Below are 16,005 nucleotides of genomic sequence, written 5' to 3'. Positions count from 1 at the left end.
ACTTCCAAGCTTTTTCATAACTTATTCCACCTAGAAAATTATAACATTTTAAATGGTACACCGTAGTGAACTGATAAAGCCAGAGATGACGAGGTTAGAGAATTCAGCTGCCCAGAACTTATTCAGCTACCCCAATGGCTGAAATGACCAACATTTTGTCTCACTTGTTACTTTTTTCTGGTTCATCTGTCTGTCTCAATGTACAAGATGGGAATTGCTAAAACAAACTCAAAATGTTCCTTAGGGCAAAACACTTACCAAATATACCATATACAAAAGAAATACTAATTTGTGTCAAATAACGTGTATTTCCTTGAATTCAACTTTATTATCCTGGAGATCATCTGTGTAAAATGCTGAAGAAGCACTGATTGGAGAATTCTGGTTTGGATAAGTGCTGTAATATTCTATGCCCTGTGTTTATTTTCAAATTGTATCATTTCATGTGAAGGTAATCTAATCAAATCAAACAAAAATGCCTCCATTTGCAAAAAAAAGCAACGTAGAATTCTGCCAAGATAACTTTATTGAAACTGCTTTGTATTTTAATAACTTGTGGGAAACACTGCAATTGAGACTGGTATCAGAAAATAAGTCTTCTGAGTACTAAAGCCTCAGAAGATTCAACATTTCCCATCATGTTTGAAACCAAGCTTTCCATTTCTTTCCCTGAAAAAGAAGAGATGGTGCTCAGAGCTGAAATGCAGTGGAAATAGACATTTGCAGGGAAATTTTTTTTTTTTCCATAACAATTCTAGACTATCATGCCAGGCTATGTTTCTGTGTTTTTCTTTTTTATATCTTTTTCCTTTTTTTTTTTTTTTTCTTTTTTTAGAAGAGAAACGGTCACCACATGTAGGGGAAATATTAGGAAAAATGGTGGTTAAGAGAGGGAAGCTGTAATCAGATAGGCCTTGTTTGACCTCTTGACTCTCAAATGATTCTGTATGACCGCAGACACTTTACTTAACCTCTGTAGTTTCATTTTATGCATTTAAAAAATTATAACAGTAACATATAAATGATTAAAAATATTTTTGTGGATATTTAATGAAACCATGCATATAAAGTCCTTTTGTCTTGACTGGCACATGATCAGGGCTCAAAAATGGTAGTTATTATTATTACTATCAGCCGTGTCACTAATTTTCCGTGTCAAAAAGAAAATTTCTTTCTCTCTTGTGGCTGCTGTTTCCTCATTGCCTTATTCAATGAAGGAATGAACAAGATCATAACTATGGATCCTTTTTCCTTTAATATTCAGGGGTATTACTTCCTCCCATGAGTTGTAAAAAGATAGCCATCCCCTTAATTATATACAAGATAAATATTTATAAACATGGTAAAATCATGCAATCTCAGGTATACATGTCAGGCAGTCAGAAATAGCTGATATAATTCGCTATTTTATTCATTATTATTTCTTTGTACCAACTACTGCTTCCTATTCCATCCCACTTACATTGATACCCACCCTCAAATTTGGATCATGGGGTCTGCGACTGAATACCTTAGGTAAAATATATGGTGAATGCTTAAGAGTTCTTGGGTTATGGTGTCATGAAAGGCTAAAGATTACAACTCGGTGAACTGAGAAAGGGTATTTACACTTTCTGGATCTCAGTTTGGGGAAAATAGCATTGCCTTATTTTAAATAAGAATTTTCTGTAAAGCATTTGGCATAATAAAGGATTACTGAATACCTTCCCTGCCTTATACCCCATTGGCCCAAACTAAGGATGACTGTTGCAATAGCTGCTTCCATGTGCTTACAGAGCTGCTTTGCAGAATTCACAGCGGTTCTGGTAAGTTTGTCCATCAGTGCCACATACTGGTTGGTGGACCATGGGACAAGGTTTTTTGTCTGTAGTTTGATTCTCATAGCTGCTGCAAATAGCCTGCAATTTAAATAAAAAGTGCTTTTAGTTCATGAAAAATGTCATTTGGCATCATTTTTACTCTCTTGAAGAATGAAGAAATATGCTAGGCTGATTCTTAGAAATTATTTTTACAAAACACATTTTATTATAATTAAAAATTTATTGAAAGTCAAAAGAAGTTAATATCACATGTAGTTCTAGTACCTGGACATACCTATTGTTAGTATTCTGTAATTTCCTCTTTAAGTCTCTTGTCTATGTATTGTATTTCCATACATATAATTTAAATATGCAATATTAAAAACAGAACCACACTGTATATATGCTCCATTTATTCTTTAACAATTACCGTTCCTATATCATCTGCACTTTCTGAAAAGTATGATTTCTGTGTTGTAATACTCCATCATATAGATGGACAAAATTTATTTTACCAATTTGTATTTTGTGTGTTCCTGCCTTTATTTTTACATTAATTGGACTGGGATGACCACTTTATATAGAAATACCTATACATATTCTGATTATTTCCTTAGGGCATCTTCTTACGAAAAGAATTCATGCCTCAAAGACTACTACTTTTTAAGGCCTCTAATTCTGGTTGCCAAGTTGCCTTATCATAAATTTGTATCCAAGTGGGAAATTTTTATCTCTTTTTTAGGAATTCCTGGAGAAATTAATCCATGTCCCACTTGTATGTTAGCTATCATTCCTCAATTTGACTAGATGTATATTTAGATTATAAGCCATATCTGATTCACCTTTTGGTCCAGTGCCTGGGACAGAGTCTGGTAAAGTTCAATGTTGAAAGGTATTTGTTCAATGAATGGAAAAGGAGTTCAGAATTCAGAATGTAGATTGTGGGGTACCAGTATCACACTGACCTTCTCAATTACCCAGTGATTCTTAGAAAGTTTGCACCATGCCTTTCAAAGCCCCAAGCAACCTGACCTCTCTATACTTTTCCAAATTTGTCTCCACTCTGCCCATAATGAAAAGTGGCAAACTGTTTTTAGTGTTTTCTATATTTGAGGCACTGTTCTGCATATTTTAAATGTATTTATTCATTCAATCCTCTTAGTAGTCCTAAGAAGCAGATATTATCAATATCGTGATTTTACAGAGAGGAAAATGAGACCTAGTGAAGTTAATTAGCTTGTTCAAGATCACAGTTAAGTTATAGAACCAGGATTAAACAAGGACAATGTAATTCTATGGCCCTTGCTCTTATCCATTACACCATTCTGAACATAGAAGAACCCGGTAATCTAGCCAAATTTGTCCACTAATAACCTTTGATACCACTTTGCTTTTTTTCCTAACTCCATACTGTTTCTTCCACCTGGAATAAACTTTCCCTTTCATATCATCCTTTAAGCCACATCTCAAATCTCTTCTCATGCTTCGAACTTTTCCTCATAGCCCTCAGACAAAAACTAATTGTTTTTCTCTCCAAATGCCTAAAATTTATGCAACACCAACCTTCAATAGTGCAAAATTATGCTGTTCTATTCTTTGTGAACTGGTGGATGCAAACCCCTTGAAGGAAGGGATAATAGAATGTGTGTATATCATTATCATTCTAATTTCTTCGACTCTCTATTAGTGATCTCTCTCTACATCATATAAACAATGGTCATTTATAATAGAACGACTAGAAATACAGAGCAGTATAAAATGGTTTTATTTAAATCACCCATAACCCATTACCCAGTTTATGTATATCCTGACATTTTTCTATGCATATATATTTCATAAAAGATCCCCCAATTGCTAGCAATTGATGAAATTCTTTTTAAATTTGAAATACATTTTCAGTATATCCTGCCAATTAAAATGCATTATATAATATGTTTTTGAATATTTACTATATGTTGTATAAATTATTTACATAATTTCCTATTTTGAAACATTTACATTGTTTCCATTTATTTTAGTAATGCAAAAAACACTGCTAAGAATATCTGCATAAATTCATTTTTGGTACATCCTCAATTCTTTCCTATGGTACATTTCTGGAAGTGAAAAGTCTGTGTTTGAGTATAGCTGTTTTTAAAGCTTTCAATGTAACTGCCATGTAGAAAGTCAGGTACTAATTTTTTCTCATATTCCTGTCCTCTGGCCTTGCACATAATAGATGCATAATCAATTTTGTTGAACAGTGAGTGGAAAAGGTTATTACTCAATTATAGAATTTAAGAAATAGAATGGAATAATCACAAATTTTCCTCAAAAAAATAAAGAGGAAGTACTTTCAATGCTCCTCTCTTCTATCTTGCCTCTTTACCCCCGCTTCAACCGGAAGAAGTCTATTTATCTGTTATCACTTTTATGTGCTGAGATTATGCTTTTGATTTCACTTCATCAAAGGATATTTCTTTAAAAACTAATAAATCTAATATTCTCATTTTACTGGTGGGGACACTGAAGTTTGTTCCCTTTGGAAGGAATACACCAACATCTCCACAGCAATACATAAAAGAGTTAGAACTAGAACTCAGATATTTCATTATCTGTGGTTTTCTGTGTTGCTTCTTAGCTCTGTTTATCTGTCACATCATGGTGATGATTAGAAACCATTTTTCCCCTAGCCTGCTTTTGAACTACATCAGTCCTCTCAACAGGTTTCTATTCACATTGTGTATATCTGCTTTAAATGAGTTAGCATTAAAACCAACATCACAATAGCGCAATTTATAAAGTTGAATTCATAATTTCATTGTAATATTCTTTACAAGGTATTTTTAGACATAACTGCTCAACAGGAAAGTATGTAACACAATCTGCTATCCCAAATCCCATTTTCCCCATCTGGTATACAGGGGCACAAAATGTAACTACTAGAAATCTCATCCTAAGCATCAAAAGAGTTGTGCCCTCTCATCATCCCCAATAGCTTGACTGTCTCACCGTCTTGGCTCAAGAGTCTGGCTTGTTACCTTTATGCTTTCTGCATTGTCCATATGGGAATCAAGGCATTGAGAATCAACTTCTTGGTTGTATTAAAACACACTAAGAATAACTTAGGTGGAATGTTTAGTCCTATCAACTGGCCATATATCGCAATAAAACCTAAATATTTGGTAGGATGTAGTTTAAGCACCAACTGAAATTAGTTTATTTTTTCAAATAGTTTCTGTTGCAAAGACAACTTATGATTCAGCGTATTTATGGGTTGGGAAGGGAGAGGTTTACTTAATCATAGTCATGTAAAAAAAAAAAAAATCTCCTTCATTTCCTCTCTTTGTATGATTTAATTTCCCAAAATTTCTCCCTTTTGGTTGTTTAGTTTCCTTTTTAATTCCCTTTTCCATGATTCCATAGAGAAAAAAATTTTATTTCTTCACTCTTTATTCAACAAACATTAATTGAGTGCCTCCTGTGCCAATAATTCATATTTCCAAGATGATATAATCAAATTTCTAATTAAATCTTATAACTGAATTTTTACTCAAGGAAGTAGCTGTTCCCTTAAAAAGTATTTATGATCTATTTTTGAGCAATATTACTTTTGAGAAGTATGATTATGATCTTCTCATTTAAAGAAATATTTAAAGACAAGGAACAACTGAGGGTCTATCCCATATTGGAGGAGACAGTGGAGACAAAAATAAGCTATACTGCTTCACCATATACATTTTTTGTATATTAAGATATACAGCTATTTTTTAAGAATGTAGACACTTTCATTACTAATTGCCCTCTCAAGAATGTAAAGTTTATAATTACTAGTTGCCAACTGAAGCTACCAAAGGGTTCAAGATCTATAAATTTGGCATATACTCTTTCTGTGTACCTAGATCTGTTAAGTAAAATTTAGAGCTGTGATTCTGAAACTTTAATGTAGTTCAAAATGTCAGGGGTCCTTCTTAAAATTTAGTTTCCTCAGCCTCAACATCCCTAGAAACTCCAGTTCAATCAGTTGGCCTAATATATATGTGTAGGGAGCAGAAATAAACATTTTACCAACCATTGGTAGTGACTTTTTTGTACACGGTTCCTCAGACCTACAGTGACCATCTCTTCTGGGTTGCTTGGGACAGTCCAGTTTATGATTAATTTCTTGTTATAACTATTATAAGTATCATTTTCACCATTAAACTTATCCTGATTTGGAACATAAATGTTATGGTTTCCATATTTAGCCCACACTTTTATAAGCATTGTACTGCTTTAGAGGCTTTAACTGAGTATAAACTCTTTATGTGGAGTCATGACGTCTGGCTAATTTAATGTAAACTTGGAGGTAACTCGCAAGTCTTTTTCCACTGTTAAGGAATGTGCATCTGCTCCAGTGAAGACACTTTGTCTAGATCAGTGTGTCATGTTAACATTCCACCTTCTCTCCAGAACAACCAAATGATCTCACAAGATCTTACTGTAACACCCACAGTGACTTCCAACTCAGCACCGTCTTTGTTATAAGACAACCTGTTGTTGTGGTAGGAAAAGGCCCATGAGAGAGAGAAGCACATACCTGAAAACCTCCTTGAATCACAGCTTCTGGAATGAAAGAACAGACTCTAATAAATCACAACAGCTCAGAAGAATTCCAGAATGTTACAGCTAAAATTACCCATAGCGGTCCTTTATTACATCGGTCTCACTTTATGGATGAAGAACTGAGGCCCAGAGAAGGAAAAGAAACTGCTCCAGGACACAGAGCTTGTAAACTGCATGACTGAACTGGGGGCCAGGTTGCAAATGACCAGGACAAAGCTCTTTTCACTGCATTTGCTACTTCCGTGGCATTTAGCCAACTGTTTTGGTCATGTCCTGAATATATGCCTTAAAATGAGGCTATATGGAAAAATGAAGGCAAAATGTGAATGTATTCTTTGTCAAAAAGGCATATATTTAACTAGAGAAAAGTTAAAAATTCCAAAATCTCAAAACCATTTGATTAAAAGATAGAACAACTGATTAGCAAGGTAATACTGTAATAATAACATGCAAAATGATTTTGAGAGAATTAAAATTATCATATGATTTACCACCATCCCCACAATCCCTACCATCCCTACCAGGACTACTAAGGGATTTCTATATTTTCAGTAATGTATTAAATCCTACATACATTATATCATACTAACAACCTTATTTTAAACACAAGGAAACGGAGCTCTGGTGTAAACAACTTGTTGAGGTCATGCAGCTTGTAAACGGCAGAGCTGAGACTCGAACCCAGGCCAGTAGACTTAAGCAAAACCTTTTGTTGAAAGAAACTGTAGAGCACATAAGGTTCAAAGTCTCCATCTTCATATAATGAAAAAGAATCGAAAGAAAGGAAATGAGTTGTTTAATATTATATAAAGGAATAGCAGTAGCAGAATGAGGATTAGAAGCCAAATGTTAGAATCTTAGTCCTGGACCCTTTCTACTACATTACACAATCTTCAACATTACCTACATCTTTTCCAGAATGATATCTCTGTATCTGTCTCTCTCCTATCTATCTATCTCTCTATTTATCTATCCACCCATCCATCCACCTAATCTCTTTACTTTGCTTACCTAGAGGGTAAGTAATAATGACTCTGCTTTCAGGAAAATAGAGCATCTCAGAAAATTCTGGCTGTTGAAGCTGTTTAGGTAAGAATCTCTTAAAGGTTATTTTAGATGAGAATTTCTAATTTCAATATAAATTTCTTCCCTGAAGAATGAAACTTATTTGTATCCCTATGATGTTAATTGTGGTCTACTGAGGGAAAACAATTGGTCTGGAACGCCTGGGTAAGGCACTTGGGATCCACATGACCCAGGAGAGTCCATCGTCTCACCTCAGAAGTTTCAACACCATCCATTATCTTTGCAATTGAATAAACTATCTCTTTTCGTATTATAGTGAAATTTAAAGAAGTTCCTTTGTAAGTAAAAGTTCTTTCTAAATTAAAAGTGTGATGGGTTATTACCATCATTGACCAAACTTATCCTCTGCCTCCTCTTCCTCCTCTTCTTCCTCATCAGCCATAATATCACAATTCTGCTGATATTTACCAGTCTGCCCCATAATTCCATTATATAAATAAATGAGAGAGGGAGTTAGTGGGGAGGGAGGGAGAGGGAAAGGGAGAGGGAGAGGGAGAGAGAGTGAGAGAGAAAGACTGACTCACCTGAAAAGAGGAACAAACAGGCTACACTGACCAAAAGCAGAAGGGTGCCTGATGGCTTCATGGTCATGAGGTCTGTGAAGTCTGTAGGAGATATGTTAATAGAGTACCATCGTAGATGTTCTACAGGCTGTATTTATAAGTGGGTCCATATACATGCATCCAAATACCTATAGATGGAGCAGTCAGCCGGTTTCTCCACCCTAATTATGTAATCTATTTCCCCAGTTCTTAGAGACACCCAAAACCAAAGAAGATCGTTAGAGGCCTTTTTCAGCAGTCACAATGTTCAAAAATGATGTTTAGGCAGAATGAAATGCATTATATGTAACACACCCAGAATTTTCCATGTTCAGCACACTGTGATAATTGCAATCAAGTCATTTTCTTCCACTTTGCGTATTTTGGACCTGCCCCAAGCCAAGCCTTGGGGCCAGAAAACTTCCATCTTGCAATAACCTGTATGACAGTCTGACAAGCTGTGCATGATATTAGTAATGTTTGTGTCACAACTACCAGGAAAATAAAAATCCTGATGTGAGGGATTTTCAGGTAGAGGAATTTATTAGGCAGAATAGGAGCATATCTCAGATGGTCATTAAATTAAAAATCCTAGTTATTTAAGGTGAATGTGAATTAAAGGGCAGTTTCTTTCAACCCCATGATTTTAGACAGCATATGCATGATGGTTCCTATTCAACATTTCAATTTTAACAAGTATTTCACAGGTTAAGTTTTAGTCATTGCACATATATGCCAGTCACACTTACCTTCTTTCACTTACTAAATACTTCATGTGCACTTCACCTTTGAGCTCTTGCTCTTATTGTTTCCTCTGCCTGCAAAACTTCTTGCCAGAAACATGAATGGCTGGTTCATTATTTCTAGAAATATCAGCTCATAATTTACTTGCTCGGTGATATTTGTGAACCAGTGAGGATTTCCCTGATCATTCAAAACATACCCCACCCTAAATCAAGTAAAGGTGTTTAATTATTTTCATAATGCCTTTTGATAATAGAAATTGTCTTTCTTGTTTAATTATTTACTTGCATATTTGTTCCCACCACCAAATAAACACATAAAACATACACACGATGCAGGCACATACACTTTAGAATGTCAGCTCATGGATCTTTTTTACTGCTGTATGTCCATGCATAGGAAAATGTCTTACACAAAGAGGCACATAAACACTAATGAATCCAGCATTCCAATTCAACAAATGTTAGACAATAAAAATTCCTTCCTACCTTCAAAAATAATAATTGAACATGAGTTATTTTGGGTACTGCTAGATTTAACAGCAAAGACAGATTCATGGAGCTTACTTTCTTCATTCTTATCTCAAACACATGTTGGGTGGATTTTATTAGACTCTGGAAATAAACGAGAAACTCATAGGCAAAAGGGAAAGATAACAATTTGATTAAAGTTGTACCTAAACATGGAAGCACCAAAAAAAAAAAAAAAAAAAAAATTCATTCCCTTGATTAGATTGGGAGTATAGTGGAGAGGTGATGGTCATGACCTGGGCCTCCAAGTGATTAGAAGTTCTTAAGGTACATACTGTGACCAGCATTCTAGGAATAAGGAATAGTGTAGAAAAAAGGAAACAAAAACTAAGAAGCACTTTTGGAAATGAGAATAATAGTTAGACTCAAATGCAGAGATGGTCCCTTAGAAGGGTCCAGAGTAGCCTTCAGTCCAGGGCTAACTGTGCCTCACATTAGTGGCAATACCTTTCTGAACACTCTACCAGATGACCATAAATTATGTAGTTTTCCACTCTTGCTGGTGGAACCATAAAATATTTCCAGCCATCTCTGAGCTCCCATGATTTTTCTCTATCATCTGCCTCATATAAGAGGTTTTTTTTTTTTTCTTAGACTCATGTCGTTTCCGCACACACAAATGCTAGTGAATACTCAGCCAAAAACTAGGGAGAGACCCTGCAGAGAGATCTCTGGGGCTCCCTTATCTTCCCTGTGAACTCTAGTTGCCTTGGTATCCCCTATCTCCTCAACTCATGGAGACTGCCCTGCTCTGCTTGGGTTTCTCCTTTCAGGGTTGTGGCCTGGAAACTTTCCAAGAAGTAAACTGGTGCCATCTCAGGATTCCTCTCATTTCTTTCTTCTCTCAGGGATCGATAAGAAGTCTGGCTTCTGGCCAGAAACCTATGTGTGTTCTTTCAGACCTGATCATAGACAATTGCAAAGGCTTTACCTGGCAGACCTCACAGGGGAGATCTGCCCTCCCCACACCAGCCAGTACACAGCTAGTGCACTGTAGTCTCTGAAGGAAGTTGCAGTCAAGGACTCAGGCCCCCATGGTCAGTGATGCTCATACACATATCTGCATTTCTAGCCAGGTACTTCCATTTGGAGCCCACCCTACTGGGGAGCTGAGGCTGAGATTTTGCCTAGGTACTTCTGTTGAGACCTTGAGACCTTGCTATAGAGGGAAGAAGGAGAAACTTGAAGACACTTTTCCCCACTCTGACTCAGTACTGAGTACTTCTCCACTCTTAGCCCTTTCCCTTCTTCCTCCTCCTAACTCCCAGGTCCACAAAATGTCAGGAGTCATTTGTTCCAGACTCCCTTGGGAGTGAGATGATTCTCCACAACTGTGCTGATCCACCTGACCCTTGCCAAGAGCTGTTCCATGGAGAAAAGTGGAACTGTGGGGGAGTCTGCACTTTCTCAGTCTAACCTCCTGTTTATAACACTGCAGTAAGTGATTCAAGACTGGACTGTTAGTTTCATTTTGGCTTGCTGTGTTAATAGACTACACCAACACCTGGAAGCTCAGCTCTCTTGGTTTAGCTCAGCTCTCGACAATCAGTGTCCTGTGCCTGATGCCCACTGTCTGAAAAATATTGTTTCATGTATTTTGTTTATTAGTTGTTTCAGGTCAGAGGGTAAATCTAGTTCCTGCATCTTCAACTCGAACAAAAGCAGAAGTCCGTGCTAATGATTTTGTCTTATCATCTTCTGATCTAAAGGTGACGAGATTTTATGTATATGAGTAAAATGATTAAAAATAATGAAGAAAATCACTGCTTCTATTTTGTGGAAAGTAAACTGAAGGCAGGTTGGGTTGTGGGGGTCCCAGAGTCCTTTTAGGGAATTGTTGTCTAAGTATGCAATAAATGAGTTTTTGTGCCCTGAACTAAAACATTACATATCCATATACACAACTCATGGTCTCTAAATTATGGCAACTTGTGGCAATATCATCCATTATTTCATCCTATCTTTTTGCTTTGCCTAAAAAAAAAAAATCATTTGCTCTTTACTCAAGGCAATTCTTTAAATATTTAAAGATCTGATTTGCTCGAGGTGGGGGCTTGGTGGTGGCACACAGTTTTACAGTTGGGTAGGGATGGAAATCCATTTGTTTTCTGGGATGAAGGCAGGTAGATAATTGACTGGATTACAGACAGGGTTCAATCTGCTTTTGGACTTGAGGAAAAACGGAGGCTCACTCACCAGTAAACCTGGTTTTCATGCAGGTATGCTGTGTGAATTTTAGGCAGTTTTGAAAGTCAAACCCAATGAGAATACAAACATTTTTGTATTCACCTCTAAACTCCCAGGTTGCTGAAAAAGGATTGTCAAAGCAAATTTATGGAAAAAATGGAGGAAAGAAATATGCTAATTACAAGGACTAATGGTTAATATGCTTAGACATTAAGTTTGGAGAAGAAATTTCTGGAAGCCTAGGCAAAATAGAAAATCAGTGTATTAAATAAATTTGGATTTTCTGAAAGAAAAATGAGCATAATTGTTATCCTGGAAATATATTTGTTAAAAATGTTTAATACTGAAATGTTTCAAATACATAGTAAATTACAGAAAATAATAAACAGACACTCCTGTGCCCATCACTTTTTTTTTTAATTAAATTCAGTTTTATTGAAATACATTCACACACCATACAATCATCCATGGTATACAATTCACTGTCCACAGTATGATAACGTAGTTATGCGTTCATCACCACAATCTATCTCTGAATATTTTCCTTACATCAGAAAGAACCAGAACAAGAATAAAAAATAAAAGTGAAAAAAGAACACCCAAATCATCCCCCCATCCCACCCCATTTGTCCTTTAGTTTTTATCCCCATTCCTCCACTCATCCATACACTAGATAAAGGGGGTGTGATCCACAAGGTCTTCACAATCACACTGTCACCCCTTGTAATCTACATTATTATATAATTGTCTTCAGGAGTCCGGACTGCTGGGCTGGAGTTTGTTAGTTTCAGGTATTTACTTCTAGCTATTCCAATACATTAAAGCCTAAGAGGTGTTATCTATATAGTGCATAAGAATGTCCACTAGAGTGACCTCTCGACTCCTTTTGAAATCTCTCAGCCACTGAAACTATTTCGTCTCATTTTGCATCCCTCTTTTGGTCAAGAAGATACTCTCAGTCCCACGATGCCGGGTCCACATTCATCCCCGGGAATCATACTCTGCATTTCCAGGGAGATTTACACCCCTGGGAGTCAGGTCCCACAGGGAGGGCAGCAAGTTCACCTGTGGAGATGGCTCAGAGAGAGAGAGAGGGCCACATCTGAGAAACCAAGAGGTACTCGGGGGAGACTCTTAGGCAACATTACATGCAAGTTTAGACTCTCCTTTGTGGTAATGAGCTTCATAAGGGTAAGTCCCATGCTCGAGGGCTCAGCACATCAAACTGCCAGTCCCAATGTTTGTGACAACATCAACACCAGTCCAGGTGAGGATGTCCAACACATCTGCACCTTCCCCCAGATCCTCGGGGCTGCGGAGGGGGAGGCTGTAAATATATATATATATATTTTTATTGTCTGCCCAAATTACTCTGGGATGTGTCACTATTTCACTCCAGCCTATACTAACCTACCGTATCTCACTTCCTATTCAAAGTTCCATGCAATTGTGGTGTTTGAACAAATCAACTGTAGAGTTGTACTGTTTAGAAAATTTAGATCCTGTACCAAATAGATATCTATTCCCTTGGTCTCATATGGAAGTTGAAGTTTTAAAACACAATCAGTTTCAACCTTTACCCTTTGGCCTGTGTGCCCATCACTTTTATTTACCAGAAGTTATTTTTTTTCCAAATCTTTGTATTATGCTTTTAAATAAATAAATAATAAAAAATATTCTAAGGATGCATGAGGCATAAAAGTGGCAGGAGTTTTTAGAGCTCATTGTCAATAAGGCTGATGAGAGTGTTTCAGGGCTGTTAACACAGAATTGAAAAATGCGTCCTTCATGATCATATTTCCTTTAGGTACATGATACAGTACTTTACAGTATGCATAGAGCTTTAATGCACATTATGTTTATATATTTCTCTTCAAATTAAATATGTGAAGTCTAATCAATGGTGTACATGTGATACAATTGAGGCTCAGCAAGTTATGATTTAACTGACAATCCTAAATAGGACTCAAACCAAGGACATCTATCTAACTCCGAATCCAGTTCTTTCCAAGGACTGACTGAACAAACCTGGAGGAAACAGACTGACAGATGGTGGTGATACAATGCACATGGAACACAGATAGAGTAACTCCTAAAGAAAATGTAGTTGATTGTGAGGAAAAACGCTGCCCAGGCTTCACTGAGGAGATGTCATTTGAGCTGGAGGAGGAAAAGAAACCTATGAACAAGAATGACTATTGCCCTTTGCCACCGCTTTGCTTTACTTAGTCTACTGGCCCGTACATTTCTATCAAACAGGGCTTGCATTCCAGTGTGTGCCTGCAGTGATAAATTTCTCATCTAGACAACACAGTTCAACAGTTTCCTACAAAACAGGCATGCAAAGAGCATATTAGCAAGTAGAAGCGAGTCTCTGCCCAGATTCCAGTAGTTTAGGAACAAAAAGCTTGGTGGCCTTGGAAGTGTGGGAATGAAGTCATGCATGGGATAAACACATGAGATTCTGCTGGTTTCACTTACATAAAAGAGTATGAAAGTTTTCAATAAGTCTCAGAAATTAACCTATAATTAATTATGACTCTTGTAGGAGGGGCTCAATGCCTTTTTAAATACTCAGTAACAAAATGTTTAATAATGTCTGTTTAAGTCTATAAAACTCTTTTCAAAGCTTTGTACATTCAAAAAGGTTATTATCACAAAATGACCTAGATTTTATGGGGTGAGCAGTTTTCTGTGTAATGAGAACTTGAGGATTGTATTCATAAAATCAAGCTATACATATGAAAAGTAAAATAATACAGGTGACTGCCATCATTCCTCTGACCTAAGAATTGTGTGGGGCCTTTTCCCATGACTGCCTCCATTTCTCAGCAAATGATCACATGGTTTTCAGGGACAAAGTTGAGGCTAATATTCTTTACTTCTCACTGATAGTTGTTTTGCATCCACCTTTGTGCCTTCATTCCATTCCTGAACCTCAACTCATCCCTGATTTTCATCTATTTCTTATTCTCATCTAATCCTTTTGGATATCAAAGAAAATTGCACTTTAGTCATATTGCTTTATTTTTGATAAGTTAATTGCCAAATAATGTTCCCCAAATTGTTTTTAAAATATTTTTATATTCCCCAGTTTATTTTGAAAATGATCTTTTCTGATATATAACCAAAAGATATGAAATTACAGTTATCTCAAGGTACACAGAAATTACCTGTATTTTCTCCTATAAATTAAACAGTGATAAAAGAACACAACATATTATTTAAGGATTTCAACATAACATAATTGTCTTTTCCCAGTTTTTAAACTACTTTTTCCAATCTAAGCCAATATGTAAAACAGACACATTTGTCCAAGTGAGCATAAGATGAAACAGCATACAGTGTATTTCTGGATATAAATTTTCAGAGGCAAGGTGGTCCAAATGGGAGCAAAAAACTGACTTCCTCATGAAATAAACTAGATAAACGGAAATTAAGAATAATGCTAAAGATTTATTCCATAAATCATTCTCTTTCCTATCGTAACATACAAGTCCACACTCTGGGTAGGTATGAATCAAAATACTTCCAATCAGGGAAAGCCATATGGACCACACTCCCCTTTGTCTAGTTTATGGATAGATGAGTAGAAAAATGGGGGAAGCTAAAAAACAAACAAACAAACAAAAAAAGGCACCCAGTGTTCTTTTTTACTTTAATTGCTCTTTTTCACTTTAATTTTTATTCTTATTATTTTTGTGTGTGTGGTAATGAAGGTGTCAGAGATTGATTTTGGTGATGAATGCACAACTATGTAATGGTACTGTGAACAATTGAATGTACACTTTGTTTTGTATGACTGCACAGCATGTGAATATATCTCAGTAAAATGAATTAAAAACAAAAAAATACTTCCAATCAAACTTGTGAACTCCTATGACTAGGGATTTCTAATTCAATAAAAGGCCCTTGGGTAAAAAGAGAGATAGTATAGGTGAATAGAGGACATTAATCCATCAAGTTATACAAATAGACTTAATAAAGAGGTAGATTACGTAAAAGTCTCAATGGGCTCAGATAGTGACTTGGGCCTGAAAGTGATGTTTTAATTACTTACTAAGATCATAATTAAGCATATTAGAATACTAGTCATCATTGGATTAGTACCTTAAGATTAAACATTGGAAAGAAATGATTGTTACAAAACACACACAAAACGTTATATTTTGTGGTTCTAGGATTTTGTTTGTTCCACTATTTCTGTAATTGGGGCAAGATAAGGGGTCCATTTTGCTTAAGAACATTTAATATACCCCATAAACTGTCTGAATCAAAGATTTTTATTAACTCTTCTGCCAAACGCAATATTGATTTCCATCTACAATTATTTTTTAAGATAAAAAAACGGTAAGTCAATTGAAAAAAAAAAGCTACAGCCTAGAGCTATGAAGCATTACATTTTTAACACACTGATCAACTGAAAAACCAGGAACATCACTGTAAAGATGTTAATCTTTGTTGGCCTTCAGCAATGAATGGATGCAGCTTTACTGTGACTTCTCCAAAAATGCTTTGCAGCACCTAACACAC

General features: G+C 36.0%; 1 protein-coding gene across 1 annotated transcript; it reads right to left on the bottom strand.

Annotated features, from left to right (window-relative positions):
• Positions 1 to 623: 623 nt before the first annotated feature.
• LOC119507896 (serine protease inhibitor Kazal-type 12-like) lies at positions 624 to 8,054 on the bottom strand. The gene is made up of 4 exons (XM_037801169.1): positions 7,994 to 8,054; positions 6,358 to 6,383; positions 1,774 to 1,898; positions 624 to 669 (listed from the first exon to the last, which is right to left on the bottom strand). Exons 1-4 carry the CDS (start codon positions 8,052 to 8,054, stop codon positions 624 to 626), a joined length of 258 nt encoding a protein of 85 aa, XP_037657097.1.
• Between the last annotated feature and the right edge of the window lie 7,951 nt (positions 8,055 to 16,005).

Source organism: Choloepus didactylus, chromosome 13, assembly GCF_015220235.1.
Source record: "Choloepus didactylus isolate mChoDid1 chromosome 13, mChoDid1.pri, whole genome shotgun sequence".
Taxonomy (NCBI): domain Eukaryota; kingdom Metazoa; phylum Chordata; class Mammalia; order Pilosa; family Megalonychidae; genus Choloepus; species Choloepus didactylus.
Note: the sequence above shows the minus strand (reverse complement) of the source record. Positions and strands in the feature narration are given on the sequence as shown.